At 34.3% G+C, this 23,323-nt stretch overlaps 4 protein-coding genes across 5 annotated transcripts in view; 1 reads left to right on the top strand and 3 right to left on the bottom strand.

Annotated features, from left to right (window-relative positions):
- LOC126710257 (calcium-transporting ATPase 3, endoplasmic reticulum-type) overlaps positions 1-3,769 on the top strand; it is a 30,698-nt gene extending 26,929 nt beyond the window's left edge. For both annotated transcript variants that reach the window (XM_050410639.1, XM_050410640.1), the window contains 5 exons: positions 186-334; positions 1,305-1,410; positions 1,506-1,559; positions 2,659-2,707; positions 3,278-3,769. In XM_050410639.1, the coding sequence (XP_050266596.1) occupies positions 186-334; positions 1,305-1,410; positions 1,506-1,559; positions 2,659-2,707; positions 3,278-3,345 (426 nt within the window). In that variant the 3' untranslated portion in view covers positions 3,346-3,769. The remainder of the gene's footprint in view (positions 1-185; positions 335-1,304; positions 1,411-1,505; positions 1,560-2,658; positions 2,708-3,277) is intronic.
- A 382-nt stretch (positions 3,770-4,151) lies between these two features.
- LOC126710259 (serine carboxypeptidase-like 2) lies at positions 4,152-11,108 on the bottom strand. The gene is made up of 14 exons (XM_050410641.1): positions 10,811-11,108; positions 10,475-10,620; positions 9,280-9,356; positions 9,047-9,169; positions 7,208-7,310; positions 6,908-6,945; positions 6,487-6,588; positions 6,308-6,394; positions 6,053-6,208; positions 5,515-5,586; positions 5,279-5,397; positions 4,608-4,721; positions 4,469-4,514; positions 4,152-4,359 (listed from the first exon to the last, which is right to left on the bottom strand). Exons 1-14 carry the CDS (start codon positions 10,972-10,974, stop codon positions 4,276-4,278), a joined length of 1,431 nt encoding a protein of 476 aa, XP_050266598.1. The 5' UTR covers positions 10,975-11,108; the 3' UTR covers positions 4,152-4,275.
- A 2,520-nt stretch (positions 11,109-13,628) lies between these two features.
- On the bottom strand, positions 13,629-14,341 carry LOC126709198 (classical arabinogalactan protein 26-like). Its single transcript, XM_050409323.1, has one exon. The coding sequence runs from the start codon at positions 14,275-14,277 to the stop codon at positions 13,846-13,848; it is 432 nt and encodes a 143-aa protein (XP_050265280.1). The 5' UTR covers positions 14,278-14,341; the 3' UTR covers positions 13,629-13,845.
- Positions 14,342-14,770: 429 nt separating this feature from the next.
- On the bottom strand, positions 14,771-22,876 carry LOC126709197 (serine/threonine-protein kinase RUNKEL-like). Its single transcript, XM_050409322.1, has 11 exons — positions 22,643-22,876; positions 22,413-22,502; positions 21,805-21,857; positions 21,591-21,666; positions 20,464-20,525; positions 20,293-20,371; positions 20,136-20,195; positions 18,371-20,002; positions 17,205-18,074; positions 15,569-16,694; positions 14,771-15,342 (listed from the first exon to the last, which is right to left on the bottom strand). Exons 1-10 carry the CDS (start codon positions 22,688-22,690, stop codon positions 15,579-15,581), a joined length of 4,086 nt encoding a protein of 1,361 aa, XP_050265279.1. The 5' UTR covers positions 22,691-22,876; the 3' UTR covers positions 14,771-15,342; positions 15,569-15,578.
- Positions 22,877-23,323: the final 447 nt, after the last annotated feature.

The raw sequence follows: 23,323 nt of genomic DNA, 5'->3' as shown, positions 1-23,323 counted from the left end.
ACTTATTTACTTAGAAAAAAATAGTAGTAAATGGAGGATTTTCTTAATATTTTGTTGACTCATGCTTCCTATGATACACTGTAACTTATGTAAATAATTAAAAATTTGCTCTTTTCAGAGAATTGCTTCCAGTATTAAGTACCATTCGCATTGCCCTTTTGAAACTCTGATATCTGTGATTGCAGATGAATTTTGACACTTGTGCAACAAGGGAGACTACTTATCCTTGCAGTATATTTAATGATCGACATCCCTCGACTGTGTCCATGACTGTGCTCGTTGTTGTTGAGATGTTCAATGCTTTGAATAATCTCAGTGAAAATCAATCTCTTCTGTGAGTATTTGATTTGTTTTATAATCTTCATTTCTTTTGTGTTTTCCCCCCTTTCACCCCAGGACATTTATTTTGAACGCTGAAAAGAACTTTCCAACCTTTTATGTAATTTAGTTCTTTCCTATAAGGTAGCATTTGAAGTCAAAGGAAAATTTATGAACAATTGAAAATCACCATGTTTTTGTCCTTTCTATCTGGTTGGTCTGGAATTGTGCATGTTTTTTAGATTTGATTCTGTGATATAACATACACTACAAATCAGCTTGCTGCATCTTTGAAGTGGGGAGTGCCATACTGTTCTTACAGATTTTATTTTACTGGATGGATCAAATCGGAGAAGCCATGTTGATTAATATCTTTATGTTCTTCTTAACCATAGTATCGCATGTTTTTTAATTTCTGTCTGTCCTTATTCTATGCGATTGGAGACAGTATTGAGAAGGAACCAAATTTTATTTTATTTTTTAATTTTTATAATTCAGTTTCTTTTTCTGTAGTTTCATCCAAAACTGACTTAGGTAGAAGTTCTGAGAATATGATCATCAAAGTTGTATTACTGGTAAGGTTGGGACTAGTACTATGTTGGGGGTCTGTTTGAGCACCCAGGTCCAATCAACTTTGACCAGTTTTTACTAAATCCAGATTTTAAAATCTTAATTATGTTGGAGTGTTCAAAATGGAAAGAAAATATGGTTTTATTGAGTCTCTATAATGAGAGTTGGCAACCAAAACTAAGATATTAGTGAAGAAATCTCTCTCTCTCTCTCTCTCTCTCTCTTCATGGCCATCTTATACAGTTTTAAGGTACTAGTCACTTGTGTTAAGTTGCTTTTATGCTTGCAAACAAAAAGTGACCTGTTTATCTCTCGCTTGCATGAATAGATAGATTTTGTGCTCTTCTTTTGATGTTCTCTACGAAGGGAAAAAAGTACTAGAACTGACTCTTTTTTTTAACTGTGCTTAATCTCAGTGTTATCCCTCCCTGGAGTAATTTATGGCTTGTTGCTTCAATCATCCTAACTATGATCTTTCACGTACTAATTTTGTATGTGCATCCACTTTCAGTTCTCTTCTCTGTAAGTTGTCCTTTATCTGTGATACACTTATGTTTTTCCTAAAGTGATTGCCTTTCACAAATGAATTTAACGAGCTGCAATATATTTTGTTGCAGGTAACACCGTTATCTTGGGCTGAGTGGAGGCTTGTCCTATATCTTTCATTTCCTGTATGTTATGTATTTTCTTGTTCTCTGTTTGTTAGCTATTTTACTTAAATGATTGGCTTAGCACCTATCCTTCAACTATTATTCTAGTGCACTAGCTGCTTTCAAACTGTATAGATATAATATTTTCAGCTAAAAATACTGTCTACTTAAGTGGTTTGGGTTCCCTTTGATGGTCAAAACAATTGGCTGCTGCAAGGTTACTTTTTTTTTGGTTCCTAAGCGTTGGAGGTCTTAGAGGTGCAGAAATAACCTTATTTGACATTTAAATTTGTGTGGATGGGCCTTCCTGATTAAATATGTCAAACCGACAATTCTTTGCTACTTAATCCAAAAAGGAAAAAAAAATCTTTGAGAGAACCCAAAAATGAATATATTATGCTCCATCGAGCAAGTTAGTTCAAGCCTGTATTCAATTGATTTATTGGGTTATCCTGAGAATATTAATATAAATTGCTTGATTTTTTTATATATTATATTTTTGACCCAAAGATTTTGGGATTAAGGCTTGGTTGTTGTTCTAATGAGAATTTTGTGCTGAATATGAATTTAAGATTTTGAAAGGTCAAAATTCATTAGACATTATATGTAATGGGGTTTATCGTGAAAGCTTCTAGACTGGTGGGACATAAAATCATATTTTTCATTTGCTGTAGGTAATAGTTATTCATAAAAAGTGAAAAAGTGCACAAACTTCATTAGATCCAATTTTAATGTTCAAAATACCGTTTAATCTAACATTTAGATAGGATAATTAAAGGATGAGGACTACTATAAGATTTAAAAAAATAGAAAATATAATTTATGATAGGTTAAGGCAAAAGTAATTTGGCTTGCTCCATAATAGGCTTTATTAAATTAAAGCTTACTTAAATGATCAAATATTTGTGTGTATTCATAAAATAAAATACATTTAGGTTGCTAAAACAAATTATTAGTTGATTTATTAATTGTTTTATTTAAAATAAATAGTAAATTATCATTCAAATGCTTTACTGTGTGAAGCATGCACTCTGTAACTGGCACTTCTAAATGCATCTGTTATTTTGTCAAAATGCATTTTTGCCACTTATTTCAAAGCTTCACTATCAATGTTGTGTAGGTTATTATCATTGATGAGGTGCTGAAATTCTTCTCAAGAAATACCAACGGTAATATTTCTTCTTTTGTCTGGCATTTACTATTTTATCTTGACCAATGCACTAGTTTCTGTGTCTTTCTTAGTTGTAGTCTTATGGTTAATGCTAGGAACATTATTTGCATTGTCCACTTGGATTTTACTGTCTTTTGATGTATTTATAATCAGCTTTAAACAAGATGGATTAGTGGTTATTAATGAAGGATTGTAGGAATATTTGGTGACAAAATTGATGATGAAATTCTCTCTCTTATTAGTAGTAGAGGTTAGATGTGGGTTCCAGTTAATTCGACTAGAGAAGTCTCTTGATGTCAAATAAAGGACCTATGATCAAACCCCACCTACACAAAAAGGAAATTCGTTGGTGTCTTGGTCTGATGGTAAAGGACAATTATTATGAAGTGAATGCCATAGGTTCAAATCCTATTGTACTATCAAAAAAAGTAGAGGTCAGCTTATAAAAGCATCAGCAATTGTAGTCTGGATCAAAGCTTTTCAAAGTAGCATTCATGTCATGCATTGTATATTGCATGCACATACACAAAGATATGTATTTTCTTCATGGCTGTCCCTCTTGTTGTAGGTATAAGGTTCAAGTTCAGATTTAGAAGGCCTGATATGCTTCCAAAAAGGGAATCTCGTGATAAGTAAGATGTATCTTCTGACCCAAATTTTGCTCACATTCCTGGTTACGAAGTAAATGAATCCTTTTCACGCCTATACTGCATCATCCTTGAAATGGACATGGAGCATTCTTCATTCATTATGATCTTTATTCACACTTCAAAGATAAAGTCACAAGATGAGAGGTACCCCACACATTTCCTGAATATCCTTGTCTTTCTGTAATTTGTGAGCAATCTTATCCACAAGATGCCATAATATGTTGTACCATATGACAAATAGGAGGGCCATCGATCTTGGGCCTCTTACACAAATTATTTACTAGTTTACATGCAATATTTAATATAGGTTTCACAGTCCAGGGTTTTAGGAGCTACTCAATGAAGTATTATGTTGTTATCCATATTGCCTGATTTGATCTACCAAAATTTAAGTTATTTTCTTTTCCTTAGTTCTTAGAGGTTTATTACTAAATCAGAAGTTCCACTGGTTGCGCCATGTATGCCTCATCATTCAAGGCATGATTCTGTAACTGCCTTTTTGGTGAAGAAAGGGCTGTGTTTTTAAGAAACTAATATGTTAGCACAATTAAGAATATCAACTTGTCATGGTCCACACCGTTTGGTCATTATGATAAACAAAATATAAGGATCGTCTTCTTTCTTTTCTTTTCTTATTTTTTTCCCTCTCCCACTAAGACACTCAACATGCAATTAAGAGAGAGAGAGACATTTGAGTACATATGTAAACTTTATCCCAAATAGAAAATTCAAATATAAAAATTTAAAGCATGAATAATTAAATAATTACGCCGGTGAAGAGCCAAGAAAGAATTTAGTAACCAACTCATTATTTATTGACAGTGTCATGGAGATGTGAGATGTCTAAGTTGAATTGTTTTTCTTAAAACCAATGAATATAACATGGTTTAAGTAATGAACCAAATTTCTTTTACATTTACAATGGTTCATGTGATGTCCACCTTTTGAACATTATGAAACATTCTTTAGGCTTGTACTCAGGTGCAGTGTGCCCTCCACCCTGCATATAAAACCGAACAACAAGACACAAGGAAAGAAATCATAATTAAATTAGATTACCAAATACCAAGAAAGCCTAATGGCAATAGAAATGATCGAGTTTTTCTTGCCTTCACGGTAGCAAATGTCATCTTGTTCGAATAAGTCCTTGTGTAACTGAAACGTGATCATTCAAAACTTGTTAACCCTTTTTTAGATATAACTTCAAGATCAAAATAGAGAACAAAATATTTAAAGTCAAGGGTTCACCCTGCAACTTGGCCCTGGACGTTCCATGATCTCCATTCATCGACAATGGAATAGTTTAAAGATCTAATCCATGCTTGAGTCCCCAGGAATGGCACAGTAATATCATGATCTCCACTGTAATTTTTTTTTTTTTTTTTTAAGGAAAAAAATAATTAACCACTATTAATGGAAAAGTGAAAGAAAATTGTGTAAATATGTTTTACATTCAATAGAACAATACTATTTACTCAAAAAAAGAAAAGAAAAAAAGAACAATACTATAATAATTTCAAGGGTAAAATATTATTTTGGTCTCTAAACTTTACTAATAGTTATTTTTAGGCCTTCAATTTTAAAAAAGTTTTTTTTTTTTTTGACAAATAAGGGTATCTTAATCTAGGAGCATTTGATTATTCTCTTTGGTGTATGCAATCATTCCGTCCAATACACACCATATTATTAAAGGGAGGAATTCCTTGCGGGTGGTTCCAAAATACTGATAAGAAGTTTTGAACTCAGGATCTCATAAATATTATGAGGCTTTAAGAACCACTAAGCCAACCAATTGGGGTTGTAAAAAGTTTTTTTTTTTTAAATTCTTTAAAGACAAAAATAAGGATGAAAAAAGATCTTTTATAAAGTTTAGGGACAAAAACAAACTTTTACCCTAATTTCAATAATGAATCAATTACCTGTATATTAAAGAACGGTAGCCTTTAGTACTGATGTTAACGTGATACACAAAACTGCTTGCAGCATCTGGTATGTAATACAATTCAGATTTGCAACGCTGCCATTCCCCTATGCTTCCCTATGAAACCGAGATCTTTATTATTATATTAATTCGTTGTCCGTTTCTCCAAAAAAGAAAAAAGAAAAAATCGTTGTCCTATAGGTACCTCAATTTATTTTGAGTCAAGGTTTGTACCTGTCGTATGTGAAGAGCTTTGCGGACATCATCATCATTAGCCCAATAACGTGAAAGCAAATATCCGTAACTCTACAAGCACAGAAAATGAGTCATTTAATTGAAAAGTATGAAAAGATTAATTTAGTGACATTATTCGTGACATTATTCATTTCTTCTATGGAAGAGAGTTTGGGTTTGAATCATCGTTCTCCACTTATCAACGAAGAAAAAAAAGAGAGTTTGTTTTGGATGATACATTCAAGGTCATTGGATTCATGATTTTTAGTTTTATGAGCTAACATTAATATGGTAGAATAAAATAACTATGTTATATTATTTTATTTTTAAATGTCGAATTTCTCTAGTCTTTCTTGGTCACAAAAGATTAAGAATATCATATCTTATCCTATCCCTATGGTATATTTCAAAATTTAAAAGGGCAGTGTTTATTGCACACACTAGTGTGTGTATTCACAGCTCAAGATAACTGAAATCGTGATTTAAAATGTCTAGATATAATGCTCAAGTGATTAGTAAAAAGAGGATGTGAAGTTACACGACAGCCTAATTGAGGATCTGACGAGTCCGAGTTGAGGAATGCTTTCAGGTTTTCATAAAGAGACCTTCTCTTATCAAACATAGCATGTGGCTTAGGAGAAGCAAAACTGCATATAGGTTCCAAAATTTGTGCAGTATTAATTCCTGAAAGACACTGAGAATCAAATTTATAATACAAATATTAGTTTCACATAGATATATACTGAATGATAATAGTAGACGTGTTCACAAATATAATGTAATGTTTTCTTACCTCATAGAATTCCTGAACATGTTGCATACACTCTGCATTTTCTAGATTTATAATTATATATTCTCCTCCACAACTTCTCTTCAATGACTAAAAAAAAAGGTGGCCTTATTAGATACGTTATCATTGTGCCTAATGACTTGGAATATTGGAGAATTATGAGCTTTGAGAGATTGAATCACCTCATAGAGTTCATCAGAAATGAGTCCCAGTCCATGAGCGTAAGGGATTGCTGAATTTCCATCTGAACCTAGGTCTGTAATAGGATTTCCTAGTAAGTATCCCTGAAAGCATTGAAATACAACTTGATTAGCAACTTTGAGGAAGCTCTAGACTTTTTCATCAATTTATAATTTGTACACTGTTTGGTAGCATTTGGCAAGTGGAACTAAGGGTGGCAATATTTGATTCAATAAATGTTATCACATGCTCATTAATGTACACTCTGTACATATTACCTCCACAAATAAGAGAGAGAGAGAGAGAGTTTTTAAAGCCTAAACAAATAATGAATTTAATCAGTTAATCAATATTGTAACAATAATGACCAACAACTTAGCTAGTTTTTCTTCTTCTTCCCTAAGAGAGAGAGAGAGAGATAACCTGGAGATTTATCAATGGTTCAATACCTCCTTCATTTCCTGCATGGCCATTGTATTTTAGAATGAACCAAACCAAAGAGGACAAATAATGAAGAGATAAAGTGCTGTACAAGTATAAAGGTTATGGATTACTGTAAGTAAAGCAAATGCTTAACATGTTTGCTCCTCATATACTAGTAACACTGCTGTACAAGAATTAGTGCTTAAAATACTAGTAACACTGCTTCTATGTATGCGCTTGCAGATGAATCTTTCGCATAAATAAATCCACTTCATCATGGTTCACCCTTTATTCTCATACCAGTTGAGATTTGTTGAACAAGGATTGGAACGGGAATGCCAGAGTATGAATCCCCAGCAATATAGACCGGATTCGAGACAAATTCTGGATGGTCAATCAGCCACTACAAAATGCATCTCAATTACTAACAATAATAATAATTAAAAATAACTAGTCACATGCGAGCGAAAAAAATTTAAGGATTAAAAAAAAAAATGAAAAATGAAAATAGTAAATGAGACTTATAAATAAGTCCTAAACCCTTCTTGAAATGATATGATTATTTTCTAACAAAATAGAGTTCAAACAACATATTAGATTATCTAAATTAAACTATCTATATTTGTTATTTGAAAGTGTTTTAAATTTAGTAAGTTTTTTTTTTAATTTTTTTTATTTCCTTTTTTTCAAGGAAGCATAATGCATTTACATTCAATTACAGTATTATATAAGGTGAGAAATTTTGTAAATAATATAATGTGTGGTTAGAATTTGTTTTAATACTCATCACAAATGATTTATTCTCTATATGTCTTGAATGACCTAAATAGGAAGCAAATATAGGAAAAAAAAACTTTAATAATATAAGAAAAATGTAATTTTATCAATAGCTTACCAACATTACACTGTGAATGTCAATGAAACAACTTCTTTTTTTTTTTTTTTCCCTATACAAACCTCTTTTCCTAAAACATCATAAAAGTGGATTTGCTGGACTAATTGCACTGAGGACCAAACTATTACACTAATGTGGCTTAATAGAAGTGTGGCAATAATAAATGTTACGCTTTCACTTTTAGATATTATATATATAAGAATAAGAATAAGAATAAGATTTACATAAATAAAGTTAGGCTGAAAACATGTTAAATATTATAATAATAATATTATTATTATTATTGATTCCAATTAGAGAGGAATAAGGACAAGTGACTTAAGCTTCATGAAATATTCCCCCTAGAACTAGAGAACTTGTACTCAGGGATGACAATTTTATCCCGTCCTGCCCCTCCCTACTTCGCCCCATGAGGGTTTTTCTCAACCCGCATAAGTGGTAGGGCGGGGATGAGGCGAGATTTTAGCCCTCGCTATGGGGTGATGATATATGGGTTTAGACATTTTAGCTCCGTCCTACGTTGATAAAGGCTATAATTTTAAAATTTTCATACGCTAAATCCCTATTATTTAAACAAACAAATCAATACTAGTTTATTTAAATGCATGAATATGAAGATTTTTTTAATTGTGATATTGTCTTATTAAACACTTAGATAATATTATTCACTTAGATAATCAACACTTAGATAAATTTAGTTGCAATTTCAAGTATATTTATATTAATGAAACATGTTTTATTAAAAGAAATTGTAATAGTTGTGGTACAAATTAATACGAAGTAGATTTTACAGGGTGGGGTGGGCCCCATGGGGTGTGGATGGGATAAGGAAGTTTTTCCCGTCATGCAGGTTGAGGTGGTGATGGAGTAAGACAAAATCATGCAGAGCGGGGGTGAAGATCCCATTATTCGGCCCCACCCCTCCCTATTGCCATCCCTACTTGTACCCCCACCTTTGCAATGGAAAATTATTCAATACTTTAAAGGAAAATCTTCTTTTTCTCAAATAAATGGTGAGTTTCGCTATGAAATTAATAAACAGAACTCGTTATAACGTGAGAGAGAAATATTACTTCCAAAGTAGTTGTTAATCATTACTTTTTCTTTAATTACCAAAGTAGTGAATAATTACTCGCCAAATTCACCAATCACCATATACACCTTGATATGGCATATTATGTTTGGCAATCATTATATATACTATAATAGGGGACACTCCTAAGCAGGAATTTGAAGCTGCATACTCTAATCAGAAATTGGTGGAGCTGGTGTGCTTGTTTGAAGTCGTCTGACCGATCAGCAATCGAATTTTTTGCATAGGAAAATCCAGTGCCAACGGGCGAGTCTACAAATATTATGCTAGATACCTGTCGTTTCAATCATCACCGTCCAAATGTACATCATAATTCTCACCGAAAACTGTGGGAAATTTGGAAAGAAAGAAAGAAAATTAGAACTACAAGAAAAATATTTTCACCTTTGTCCAAGAGTACGGATTTAAGACCAACTTTGGCAGGCTCCCATTGTATTCCTCTACCTTAAAATTCAATGGACCTACAAAATTCATATATCAACAACTTTTAGCTCTATTCATGGTGCTTATAATCTGTGTAACTGTTTTATTTATTTTTATTTAGTTGCTCTATTCAATTACTCTTTTATTGTGCAAGTTTCCTTTTCTTCTTACATGAATGTGGGTTTTATATGCGAGACCTACATGTATGGCCCATTTATATATGAAAGGAAGTGTGATACACCTGGTGCAACAAATAATTATTCACCTAGCTAGGTGAAAGTTACCAACTACCAACTTTCTTTTATTTAATCAAAACAGGGGGTTTTTCCCCTCTCAATCAGTCAATCTTTCTTTTGCTCACCAACCGCCTTTTAGGAAAAAAAAGAAAAAGAAAAAAGAAGTTAAAATGAACTTTAAGGGGGTGTTTGGTTTGTGTTTTTAAATAACTATTTTCAGTTTTTAAACAATATTTCACGCATTTCAACGCACTTTTTCACCCACATGTATTTCCACAAATGTTTTCAATCAACAATTTTCAGTTTTTAAACACATATACCAAACGAGCCCTAAACCTTTCAAATTTGGGGTTGTTTCTAAAAACGATGTCATCTTTTCAATTATGCTAGTTTAGAATCTAGATTGGCTTTTCTGCTAGTTTAGATTTGAGTATATAATAAGAACTAAGAAGTTGTAGCAACTAGCAACAACAATAATTAATAACATGTCTAAACAATTAAAAATTAATATCTTTCGTTTGTATGATTTTTTTTTTAAGAAAAAAGAAACAAAATAGAAAGTACATATTTACACACATGGTATATAGATGACAATTACATATATATATATGGTATTATAACTTCGTTATTGACATTTTAAAAAATAAAATAAAATTTGAATATACGTAGCCCTCATTAAAAAGTAGTGTTGCATGTAGCTCTCAAGTTTGGATCTAAATCCTGTGCAAACTCATGAATGGTCAAGATGAAAAGTTAAAAAAATTTCATCTCAACCATAAAATCAGAGAAAAAAAAAGTTTTAATTTTTTTAAAACTTTTTTTTTTTTTATCTTGTCCAATCAAACGATTGAGATGATAAGATATTACATTCAGTGCAATAACCTAGATATTTCACGGGACCTCGGTCCCTCAAGTCTCACCTATTTCAAAGACAAGCCCGGACAAGGCAGAGCAACCGGGGCCACCGGTTAGCCACAGCACGAGGGGGTCCTTTTTAGGATTGCTTTCGGACTTGACAAAGTAGTAGAAGAGTTGCACTTCCTCTGATTCACCAACTCCCACATACCTATAACATTATTACGTAGTAGTATAACGTTACTCAACATTATATATATTTTGCTTCAAAGAAAATTAAGAACATTTAAACATATGACATTATTGAAATTCAGAAACTACCTAAAGTAACTCCAAACAATTTGGAACTAAGGTTTTGTTGTTATTTTTGTAGTAGACTATCCTAAAGGATGTGTACTAACCCAGTTTCGAGCTCAAAAGGAAGAGGGCCCTGGAACCCAGGAAGAAACTTAACCATTGAGTGAGAAAATGCAATCTGCGGGCAAGCTTGTAAAAGAAGAAGAAGAGCCAACATGTGTAATAAGTAAAGAGAATCATGACTGAAAATTGAGCCTAGTCTTGTCATTATTGCATTTGGTCTTGGTATTTCTTTTCTCAAGGTTGGGTTTTTCTTTGATTAATTTGTGGAGATATATAGGAAGAAGCTGGGATAAGAGTTGAAAATATGGGGGTTAAATGGGTGGTTCATTGTGGAGACGTACATTGTAGAATTTCTACGTAGAGAAAGCCAAGGATGGAAGCTAGGGCTCCCATTTCATATACTTTTGTTTGGTTCTGTGGGCCATCATGGCAATATTCTTGTTGTGAGGTTGATTGACACTGGTGCTTGCATATAATGAATTAGAGTACAAAACAGGCCTGGATTAGTTGTGCAAGTTGTTTGAGAATCTGAAATTAATGATGTGTGTTAGCTGAGCTCCCGTGAAAGCTGCTGCTCTCCTTATTCAAGGACATCCATTCAAATTCACACCGTATATAATAGATTAGGCACGTGAGAGAATTCCATTTTGCAAAACAAAACAAAATAAAAATGTTGCAATATGTGTTGTTGAAAATACGTGTGGGTGAAAAAGTGTTATAAAGATATGTGTTGTGTTATTTAAATAACGAAAACTGTTATTCAAACAACGTTACCAAACAGACTCTAATCACATATAAGAAAAGAACATACTTGCTAAAGAACATTGTAACTCAACTAATTTGCACTTTTTATTTTCCAACAGAGATATCGAGTGTTCAAATCTCCACCGCAGATATCAAATTATCAAAAAATAGAATATACTTATACAACACGAATTAGTAAAGACTAGAGAGACATTTATTGGTTATGAGATGTGCAAATCTTGTCATAACCTTGTTTATACAAATTTATTTTAGTTTGATTCAAATTCTTATTTGTTAATCTTGTTAGATCTATAATGCTTTTATCTTCAATTTGATTTGACGTTTAGTATGCGTTTGGTTTGCGCGTCCACGTTGGGCGTTTGCGTTTTCATTTTTTTTTTCTTTTTCTTTTTAGCCGCACAATTTGACTTTTCAACTACTTTTCAGCCACACAAGTGGGTCCTGTGTATTGTTCACGAGACCCACAAACCTCACTTTTCAACAACATTTTCATTAAAAATGGGTCACACAGTATTATTTACACATTTAAAAATTATTTTACTACAGTAATTTTAGTTTTCAATGTTTAGCTGTATCCAAACGGACCCTTAGTATGTTTACTTAGGCTTCCATATGTCTTTTGTGCACCATTGATATGTTGTGTTTGCAATCAAATTTAGTGTGAACAGGGATAATTTAACTTCTTGGAACTCAATGGCAGTTGATCTTGCTTAGAGATTAGTCCCAGTACTTGATAACTTAAAATTTAATTTACTTGCTCTCCATACTTTATTGTTACTTGCATTTCCTCCATTGAGCATAAAAGTCCTCTTAATTAAGGCAATACTGAACCACATTTACTTAAATGCGAAGTCAAATTCTTTTTTTTTTTTTTTAAATGAAGTCAAATAATCCATTCAAGTCTAAACCCAGATCGAAACTTGAAATAAGGTATCGAACCACCTGTAATCAATTCAAGTAAATTAAAATTAAAATCCACTCAAACAAAAACATTAAAGTTTGAGGACTAAAATAACAAAAATAAACTTTTTAAGTACAAAAATTACATTTTTTTTTTTATCAATACAATTAGAGCAATTTATCATGATGCAAACGTCATAAATTTCAAATTCTATCAAGAATTTTTATGTATTATTAGTTTTATCATCTCTTGTAAAGTTTGAAACTTTTCACTCACATTTTCTAGCAAAATAACAAATACATATATAACTATGTTTAAGCGTGTGTGTGTGTGAGAGAGAGAGAGAGAGAGAGAGAGAGAGAATTTCATACAATTACATTTTAGTACTAGATGTGGGGCCTCCACAAATAAATTTTCTAGTTATGCCTTCTTCTTGGAAAAAGTATATTGTGAAATGGTATCATAAGACACCCCTCTCACATCATATGTAGGTCATCATATGCTGTAAATGAGTGGTATGATGAGACAATCTCATAAGATATCTTCTCCTTAAACTTCATAATATCTACTCTAATTGAGATTTTATATTGCTAATCATGTACCAGTAGGTGAAGAACTTGCATTTGAGCCCTTGTTGCTAGATATCAAATTTGATATTATGGATCAAGATCACATCCAAAAGCTAGGCCCATGCTTAATAATATGGCATTACGTGCTAAATTTTATTTGAAATTTTTAGGGTGGACGAGATCTTTAAGTTTAATAATCAACTGCTCGAAAACTCTAGACACTCATGTTAACAAAAAGTAATAATAATAACTAAATAGTGCTAGTTACTGCTTAAATGATTAGACATGTCAATCAATATTATTTATTAATAAGGAGTTTGAATTCAAATCTCACCTATATAACAAAAAAATTACCCATTAGTGTTTTGACCTAATGGTAAAAGGCAAATATCATAGACGCGGAATATATATATAATCTAGTAGCTTCTCTTTTTGGTGCCAATTAGTGGCGGTTTTCCGTCCAAAGAAAAAGATGATAATAACTTCTTGTAGGTCAAAAGTTTCACAGTACAATAATGGCCGGCAACAAATATTGGTCCTTTTTTTTTTCCTCTTATAATAAGTAGAGGATGATGATTTTAACTCAGGTTCTCTTTCATAGTTACAAGACTTTAACAAGAAAACTGATCCCTCAACAATACATCTCATTTTACTAAAAAAAAATCAATCAAAACAACAAATTATAGTCACAATGGAACAATTGCACTAGTATCACACTCATCTGAAGACAAGAACTACATACATTGTATCATATGCTGAAAAGAATGAAAGATTAGCATCAACAGGGAGTAGGAAGCAGTGGAAGCTACAACACTAATGGAGTCATTTAGCCCCTCAACAACTACATCTTCAGTGGCTGCAGACACCAATATGCAGCTAAACCTGCAAAAACAGTGTTTATATACGAAAACAGGATTTTAGATTCTGCAGAGGAAGCCGGCAATGACCCCGATGGCAGAAAGGCAGAATCAGGGCCAGGTGCACCCAACTCCTCTGGATTTGGAGGGCTTGGACTTGAAGTAATGGTGGCTATGGATGATCCAGTTGGAGCAGGCACTGCACCACCAGGATAAGGCAAAAGTGGAGCAATGTCTGGGGATATTTCTTGGAAAGAAGATAGAGATAGGGGAGAGTTTGTCAAGAATGATGGTATAGCTGAGATAGTGGAAGCATCAGAATTAAGTTGAGGAGATAAACAAAACAAAGGTGAGGCCATGAAAGCCATGATGATGAGTGTTCCTAAGTGAAACCAAAAGGAGGCCATTATAATCATGAAGAAATCAGTTTCACCTTATTGAAGAGTGTAATATACTTAAGTAATGAATATTTTACTAAGGAAAAGAAGAGGGAGTTGGGTATGTATGTGGGCTTTGGTGGAAGTTATGATTTGGGTCCTTCAAAAGGTATGACTGGAAGCTCTAGGTGGGGTCAAGTTCCAAATGGCTAGTGCTTAAGGGATGGCAATGAGAAAAAACAGGTTGGCATGTACGAGAAATAGTCAAAGATTGCTAGACTTTTGTTGTGATTTTGTTTGGTAGCAGAGGATTTCCCTTTTGCCTTTCAGCCCGTGATGTTGGAACTCCCTGAATTTATGATAATTGGAACCCCTAGCCCTAATCCATCTAGTTGATTACGAAAATGACAAAATCCAAAACCAAAATAAAGTAAATGTCAACCACCCTTCTTCTATTGCAGTTCATTGGAGATACTAACAAAGCATTACTGTTAGGAACAACTCGGTGGAATTCACAGTAAAATTACAAATAGAAGTCAACAAGCAATATTTTAAGCTGTATTAGATTTTCCACAATAAATGTTGGAATTGAGCTACAAACTCAGAAGTGTTCAGAATGTATTTGGAGTTGTTCACGTTCGATCTCAGATGTAATTAGTTAATTCCTTGGTAAGAAACAACAGACAAACTAAAATATTTTTTGCAATTATGCACAAAACATTAACTAATTGGAGGTTGAAAGTTTATATGAGGTAAATGACGACTTTATTTACACCAAACTGTAATCATCAGTAGTGCTACTGAAAATATTTGCAGACACATGGGACCTTCAAACACCTATAAATCTGAAAAAATTAAACCCTCCCCTGGCCCCAAAATCACAGGGTTTCACCAAATTGGTCATCGTTTAGCAGCTATAGCTGCCAAAGGATGTCTCTCCTCAAGTTCATAAAATGAAATTGAAACCAGCTATAGCTGCCAAAGGATGTCTCTCTTCAATTTCATAAAATGAAATTGAAACCAACGATATGTGCCAATGCTGAAACATGTAGTGGGTGCTGATGGTATGCATGGACAGCGACTTGAGCCTCTTACAGGTTATACCTACAACAGGAAAAGAAAATACTTGAGGATAAATGTTCTTGAAAAAAAAAAAACAAAAACAAAACAAAAATCTAACTGCATTAAGATAAATGTTTCCATTGCCTTCTTATCCAATGGAACTGAGCATATTTAATTCCAAAAAATAATTATTTGTGTTCAGGCACTAGCAAACAAGAAGCAATCAACAAATTGAGAAACCTTTAATCTTATGCAACAAATATACTACCTTGAGGTCATCAAACACACCGAGGCAGCCGCTGCAGCTCCAATGCCACAAGCAAAGCAGCATTGGCTAAAGCAGATACACCTGAACTTTTCAATTCAGACACAAAAGCTTCAATCCTTGAAATCTCGGGTATAGATATTGATAATATCATTGCTTGTGACAGATATTGCCTACAAGAATAGCCAAGAGCATGCAGCACCCGCAGCACAATTAAGTGTGAGACACCCCTGCTTGAAGACTCAAGAATTGCACTAACCTTTGGGAGATTAGTTAGAAGACCAGTTGTGGCTTCCCTTGGAGCTGCCTTAAGCAACAATACCACAGATTCAGAAGCTATATCTGCAACATTTGCTTCATGGGACCCACATAACTCCAACAGTACACCTACATTGCTACCAAAGTCCATTATGTCTCTTATGCATAGCTGCTGATCAACCGCACTGCTTGCTTCAGCAGAACCATCACTTAAGAGAGCTGGTTCTTTTGTGTAGATAAATCCTTTTCTGCTGCTGATTGATCGTAGAAGAAAAGCCCTACACAGGCCAAGAGTTGGTTCAAGAAAATCCTCCATATCCTTTGCATAAACAAATTCCAAGAGGTTTCCAATCCTCCTGACTACTTTTAGTTGGGAAAGTAATTTGGGTTCCATTTCAGGAGCAGATGCGAGAGCCAGACACAAGTTGACATTGTTTACAGTTGCACTGGAGAGATCACCGAGCAAAAACTCAAAGCATTGTGAGATTGTCTTCAGATGCAGAATGTCTGAAATTCTAATGTATTTAAACTCAATGAACATCACAAGAAGCTTCTGTGCATACATTGGAATAGGATCTTCATCTTCAATCAAGGTGGGGTAGAGAGGGAGGAAATGAGTATTAGCTATGGACTTCAAGTCTTTTGATCTTTGCTCATCATCAAATGGTTCGTTAAAAAAAATGACCATTACATCAAACAAAATTTTCAGACACAAAAATCTGGCATCACCATCCTTGTTTCCCTTATACAGAACAGCCAAGCTGGGGAGAATTTCTTTAATGAAAATAACGGGGTTTTCAAGAATTACAGGGGACTCTTCTGTCACAGATTCTAGAACTCGAAGAAGGGTTATTTGGAAGTCGTCCCTGCCCTGCAAATCAAATAATAAAGATAATTTGCATATTAACAGATCAATGTCACCCACATCATCTTGTTTCTTTCACACAAAAGGATTCAAAACCACTAGTCAAGGTTAGAAGTTCACCACATAGCCAAGATAATTGTGTGAAACTCATTTTCCAAATAATTTAGTCAAAGATATCTACCTAAGGAACTTATTTCACGTTTTATTAGCAATTAATTTTGCAAAGAGTTGTTCACTAAATATGGCAGACTTGCGCAGGCATTTTACCAACCACATCCACCATTATTTCATCCTACAAAGACAAGTATTCAACATGATTACAAGTTTCACATTTTCCAAGTTTTCAGACATTGACCGTTGGAAGATCTAGCCAACTATACAGATTTTAGCAAAAGTACTCCTTTAAACCTTAACAGAAATGCAACTCAACTCAATTGAGAAAAATGAAGCTATCTTGTCAAAATGCAAAAACTAGACATAATTAAAAATGAACAATGCTCAGATGCAGCCACCTACCTGAAATGGGGTCTCAACAAGTTTGATTAAATTTGCCAACTGCTGCAGGACATGATGGCTGACCACCTTGCGCTTAAAAGATGAGCTCCCGAGTAGATGAAGAACAACAGGAAACATATGAACATTAGTCTTTGAAGCAGTTCGACTGCTAAGGGCGGAAATATGACCATGGCGCCTTCCTCCCATCATTTGCTGAATATCTCCAGCTATGGTATCCAGTAAACCTGGTATAGTGGATGCCACAACATTCACAAATGCATCTAAACACTGTTTCACAAAGTTGTCCTTATCTTTTGCTAGCCTGTCCACAGCAGAAAGTAATTTAGCATTGCACAAAAAGTGTGGCAGCCATCTCCTACCATTCTTACAAAGGAGAGCCACAAATATGAGTGCCTTTCCCTTCAAAACTTCACTTCCCTGCTCAATGAGAGTCACAAGACTTGGGATAAGATTTTTATCCTCTGCCAGAGGTAGAAGATACCGACCAGTACTGGTGAACATATGGCTTCCAAGCATGGCCATGTTTAAAAGGTTCAAGCTAATTTGCTGCTCACGTGGACTGCCCTTGACAAGGGCAGATGCTATTTCCTTGAAGGAAAGTTTATCTAAAACTGACTGAGTGCTGGGAGGATTGAAACGAACCAGGCGGACCAAACATGATCCTGCTGTGAGTCTCATGCTCTCCTGTTTCCCTGCGGCCCTATATATATAGCTCACATTACTAATCACATCCTGGCTGGTGAAACGAGCTGCCCAGTGCCCTCCTTGACTGCAGATATTCTCAATTGTCCTCAATGCATAAAGTTGAGTCATATCATCCTCACCTTTTCGTAAAATTGATGACACCAATGAAAGCAACGAATTTGAAACCTGCCCCAAGGAATGTGAAGTGTCTATAAAGAAAAATGATGTAGAAGAACAGGAAGAGTGCATACAGGACTCAATGACATTCTATAAAGTAAAAGTTCTCTCAATAAATCATTCATGAGACTTCAATTGATAGGTAGATATGTTACGATTTTTATAAGTAACAAATTAGTTGAATAATGGAGGCATGAAGGATATGTTAAATTTTTTACTTATGGAAAAATCATATTTAGATCAACTGATCTTCAAAAAAATTGCACACAAACACTACAGTTATGACAATAAAGTAGGAAGCTAACCTGCCAGCCAGATGTGGACTTATTGTCCTTCGATGGAGATTCAGGTGGATTGTTATCTCTAGTATTATCATTTTGAGTTGATATATAGAATAGCAACTCACCTAAAGCAGCCATTGAAAACCTCCTCACTTTATCCTGCTTGTCCCTAAGGCCATCAGAAAGTGAACCTAAAATTCCAGAATTCGCCAAATCATCTTCAATAAAAGTCGAATGCCGTATCAGCAAGCCAATCAGTGATGCAAGTTGAACACGCAAAGCAGATGCTTTGGATTGTCGGAGCATTTTAACAAGCATGAGCATTATTGGCCCATTGGTCAAGATATTGGCTGCTTCAACATTAGTGCTCAACATCTCAAGGTATTTGATCACATTCTGCTTCTCCCCAATGCTAGTGTTCCCACTAAAAATGGCTGTAATCCTATTGTTCAGGGAATCCAACTGGTCTTTAGGCAGCTTCACATATTCAGATGCTTGCAGGGCCTCAAAGGGAAGTGACGGAATCACCTCCAATAGTTTATCAGCTTTTCTGCTAGGCATTACAGGTCTGACTGAGAGATCAGATGGATGCCAAAAAACCTGGGAAATGTTATTAGATGATTTTGAAGAATCAGAGTCAACGACTGATCCTGAACCATCTTTAATTCTCTGATTTTTAAGCTGAGGACTGACACTGGGAGGGGTAGCAGCCACTTCAATATGCTCTGAAGATGAATCCTGGTCCATTGGTTTTGATTCATCTGAGGCAGGCGTATCAAACTGATGTGTATTATTTTCAATATCTTCTACTTTCCCCTGTTGCTGATCTTGACATGACATCTTGTCTTCAGAAGTACAAGTTGCATTATCAGATTCATCCTGTGCCTCATCTTCAGTGTTCTCATTAAAATCAAGTTCCATATCAGTGTTCTCAATTTTGACTTCGGCATCATTCTCAGAGCCATTAGGCAAGGGCCTCCTGTAGTTTTCCTTCTCATTCTCCCTTTGTAAGTTTGTCTTTGCTATTCTTGAAAGTCTTAAAAGATTCAAGCCTCTAGTGGCACTTGGACGGTCTTTATTCTTCTCCTCAACCACTCTACCAGAAGCCTTGGTTTGAGTTTTGCGGCCACTTGGTGTACCCTTGACTGGTGTCTCATAGCCTCTCAATCCTAAAATAGAATTATCATCCTGCTTCAGAGCCCCTTTTACATCTTTTTCACGATACTTAGGAGGGGTCTTGTTTTGGAGAGATTTATCACCTTTACATTCTGAAAGACATGGTTTAGCATATTGTTCTATCATATTAGTGAAAGCAGGCTGAGGAGGTAAAGGCACTGGAGTGAATTTAGTTCTCCAAAAAGCATGTCCACAAAGCTCAGGCCATTGAATTCTTTCAGCTGGATCTTTTACCAATAAAGAATCGATTAGGTTGACAAAAGTGCGGCTTGGATTACCCGGGAGAGGTGGAGTTGGATCTGAAAGGATGGATTTTACTAGTTGAGTAAATTCTCCCCCCATGAAGGGAGGCCTCCCTGCATAACACTCATATAGCACACAACCAAGGGCCCAGAAATCAGATGCATAAGAATGGACACCCCCATCCTCAAACAGCTCGGGAGCCATGTAAAATGGTGTTCCACGTTTAGCTTGCGGCAACTAAACAAGATCATAAGAATCAATCTACATTAGCAACTAGTTTATTAAGAGGGAAAATGGGTAAAATGTTTACCAAGTCAATTATAAACTCTGTATATAACATCAATTGTTGCAAAAGTTGGTAAAAACATACCAAGGAAGAAGGAGTTTTTGATATATCACTCAATTTTCTAGCCAACCCAAAATCACATAGCTGCATGGCATAAATGGCACAATAATAATTATTCATTTATAGATCATAACCACTGGCAATAGCCTGAGCATACAAGAAAAATGAAATGCAGAGGCACCTTTGTACGTCCATTTTCATCCAATAGAATGTTCGAGGGCTTCAAATCACAATAAATAATTCCCTTGGAATGCAAATACCTGACAATAGTGATCATTTCCTGAACATAACTCAAGAATAAAACATGTACTAACTATACAAAGAAAAAGGAAAATCAAGGTGATGAGCATACTGCAAAGCTTTGACAAGGTTGCATGCAAGATCATGAATTGAATCTTCTGGTAGTTTTTTATCCTGCATCTCAGCCACAAAAATGTCAGTTATGTGAATCATGTCATTCTAAGCACGCTTTACATTCAGATTTTACATACGCAGATCGCATGTCCTCATTTCTATGTTAACCAAACAAACCAAGTATAATGAAACTGTCAAAAAAATAGTATGACAAGGTCTAAAAAGTATGCAAATCAAAGTCTTTTGCCACAACATTAGTATAATTTCCCCATGCTTACAACCAAAGATTAATGATATATCTGACCTCTGAATAAACTCAAAGGGGATAAATTCAAAGAAGGATGAAACGATGAAGCCAGGGAAATGGTGCAACAGTTAAATCACTTCAAAATGACAAGCTTAAAAATAATAATTATAATAAGGGAAAGGATTTGCTGCAAACTAAGTTTCAGTAACTCATGCAAAATGCATACGTGTCAAGTGGTTATTTGGTGAAAAATTCAATCTTGACATGAAATTTTTCATTTAAATATAAGCTTGGACAGGTGTCTATTTGAGGCATTAACAGATGTGCATTTTTGCAAGAGTTGCTGCAACGTAGTTTGCAGCGAATCCCTGCCCTTATAATAAAGCAATATTGCATTTTGCAAGAAATATGTTACACATCCATTTCTTTTCCCTTTCAAATGTTCTATTGATTAATAAACCACAGAAAACACTAATCAGCTTTGTTTGCAATCAATCTGATATGTATCTATTAAATCTTTAAAAATAATAAGTTGATAACCATTATTGTCTAATCGAAAAGGAGTTTGATATAACAAGGGTCATGATCCAAAAGGACTAGACACAAATCTAGGACACAATAATTTTCCTTTTATACACAAACATGTAACAAGGACACTCATAATTTCACTGAATAAGCTTGTTAACAGCACCTACATCCACAGTCCACACCCATAGTTAAATCACAATTTGAGGATGTTGCATTCAATAACTCATATCTGCATTTGGTTGACACCAAGGGTGTATCCTTGTACAAACTCCCCATACAAGCAGTTGGATTACCCATAGCAGTATCGATAAAATTAAAATACCAAAAAGCCTTTCAAAGAAATGCATTACCTCCTTCAACAAGGTCATCAAATCTCCACCAACACAGTACTCCAAAACTAACCACAAGTGAGCGGATGTTTCATACCTGATAGAACAAATTAATTCAAATATTAAAGAACAAAACTGAAATTTCAGAAGCAGTCATCAAGTCAAGTGGCTAATCAGCAAGCAACTGTACTAACAACAGTAGATTCTGTGTTTCTGTATTCAAATAAGGCCTTACCAGGAACAAAATTTGAGTACATTTGTGTGATCTAGAGAGTGGAGAACCCTAACCTGCACACAAATGCACCGCAAAAGAACAAGGCAATTTAAAAAAAAAAAAAAAAAAACAACTCATAACATATAAACACAAACACAACACTCTGCATATATAAAAAAATGTGAAACTGGTTGTGTTTAAATGAGCTTATTTTCAACAGTTTCTTTTGTTTATTGTGTAAAAATTTAAGTATCGTCGTACATTCTCTTATGATGTGAAAATAAACTCATTGAAACCAGGCTTAGACCATTATTGAACTAGTTATACCACAAAAGTACTTACTAAAAAAAAAAAACCAGCAGCTCATTCAACATACTTGTTTGGCATCAAATTAAAACTAATACTATATGTGATTCAAAGAAATCCACAATTAGTAACAGACACTATTTGAGATTCAAATTAATTTTAAAAAATCCAGATTTGTGATTCAACTTGTTTTGAAATTTAAAACAGTGCTTGCATTTTCAGATTTGCCTTAGATCAACAATTTTACACAAATTTGAATCAAAGTAACCAGAAAGGAAAACACAAATCGGTTCAGGAAAAATAAAATAAAGACTATAGCTTACTTCTTGAAGAAGCTTGTTCTTCTGCGATTTATCGACGCTCTTAATCGCGAAGTACTCGATTGTCTTCTTCTTCCTGCCTTTATACACAGTCTACGAATCCAAAATTGGAAACAAACAAACCAAAAGAAAAGCAATTAATTAATAAAGTAAAGAAAATCAAACTTGGACAAGTTAACCATATTTAGAAATTTGAAAATCGGAGCTAGTTTTGAGCAAAATGGAAGTGTTACCGAGTATTTGCCTCTGCCAATGGCTTGGTAGATGTGGTAGTGGTTCATTGAGCTTCGCTAGGGTTTCGATTTGGGAGAATCAGAGAGATCACCAAAGAGAACACAGAGAGAGAGAGACTGAAAATGTGAGAGATGGAGAGAGGAACTGTGTGAATAAGCGGGAACATAGAAATGAATGAAAAAATCAAATCTTAGAATTGGACAGGAACGTAACGGTGATAAGGTAGGCCGTGTATCCAAACGGGAAGGATAGTAATTAGTCCGTTGAAATTTGAAAATGCGGGGAGGATGGAATTTTTTTTTCATTTAACATTATTTTTGAAATATTTTAGTTAGTTGTTATGTTTACAAACTATGCAACAAACTAGTATCTCGAGACACTTAAACTTGAGTTCAAATGTGAAATTCGATTTTCTAAAACTTGATTTGCATGTGAAAAAAAACCTACATGGAAATTAAGTATTTAAAACTCGATTTCCTGTGTGGAATTCGAGTTTTAAAAACTCAAGTTCCATAAAGAGGTTTCAAAATGCATGAACACTATAATAGAAACACGAAGAAGACCAGAACAGAAACATGAAGGAATAACCAACAAATCAGAAGAAACACGAAGGAACAACAAATCAAAAATAAATATACGAACAACAAATCAAAAAACCCAAATTAGAAACACCTACACAA

This window comes from Quercus robur, chromosome 12, assembly GCF_932294415.1.
Source record: "Quercus robur chromosome 12, dhQueRobu3.1, whole genome shotgun sequence".
Lineage (NCBI taxonomy): Eukaryota > Viridiplantae > Streptophyta > Magnoliopsida > Fagales > Fagaceae > Quercus > Quercus robur.
Note: the sequence above shows the minus strand (reverse complement) of the source record. Positions and strands in the feature narration are given on the sequence as shown.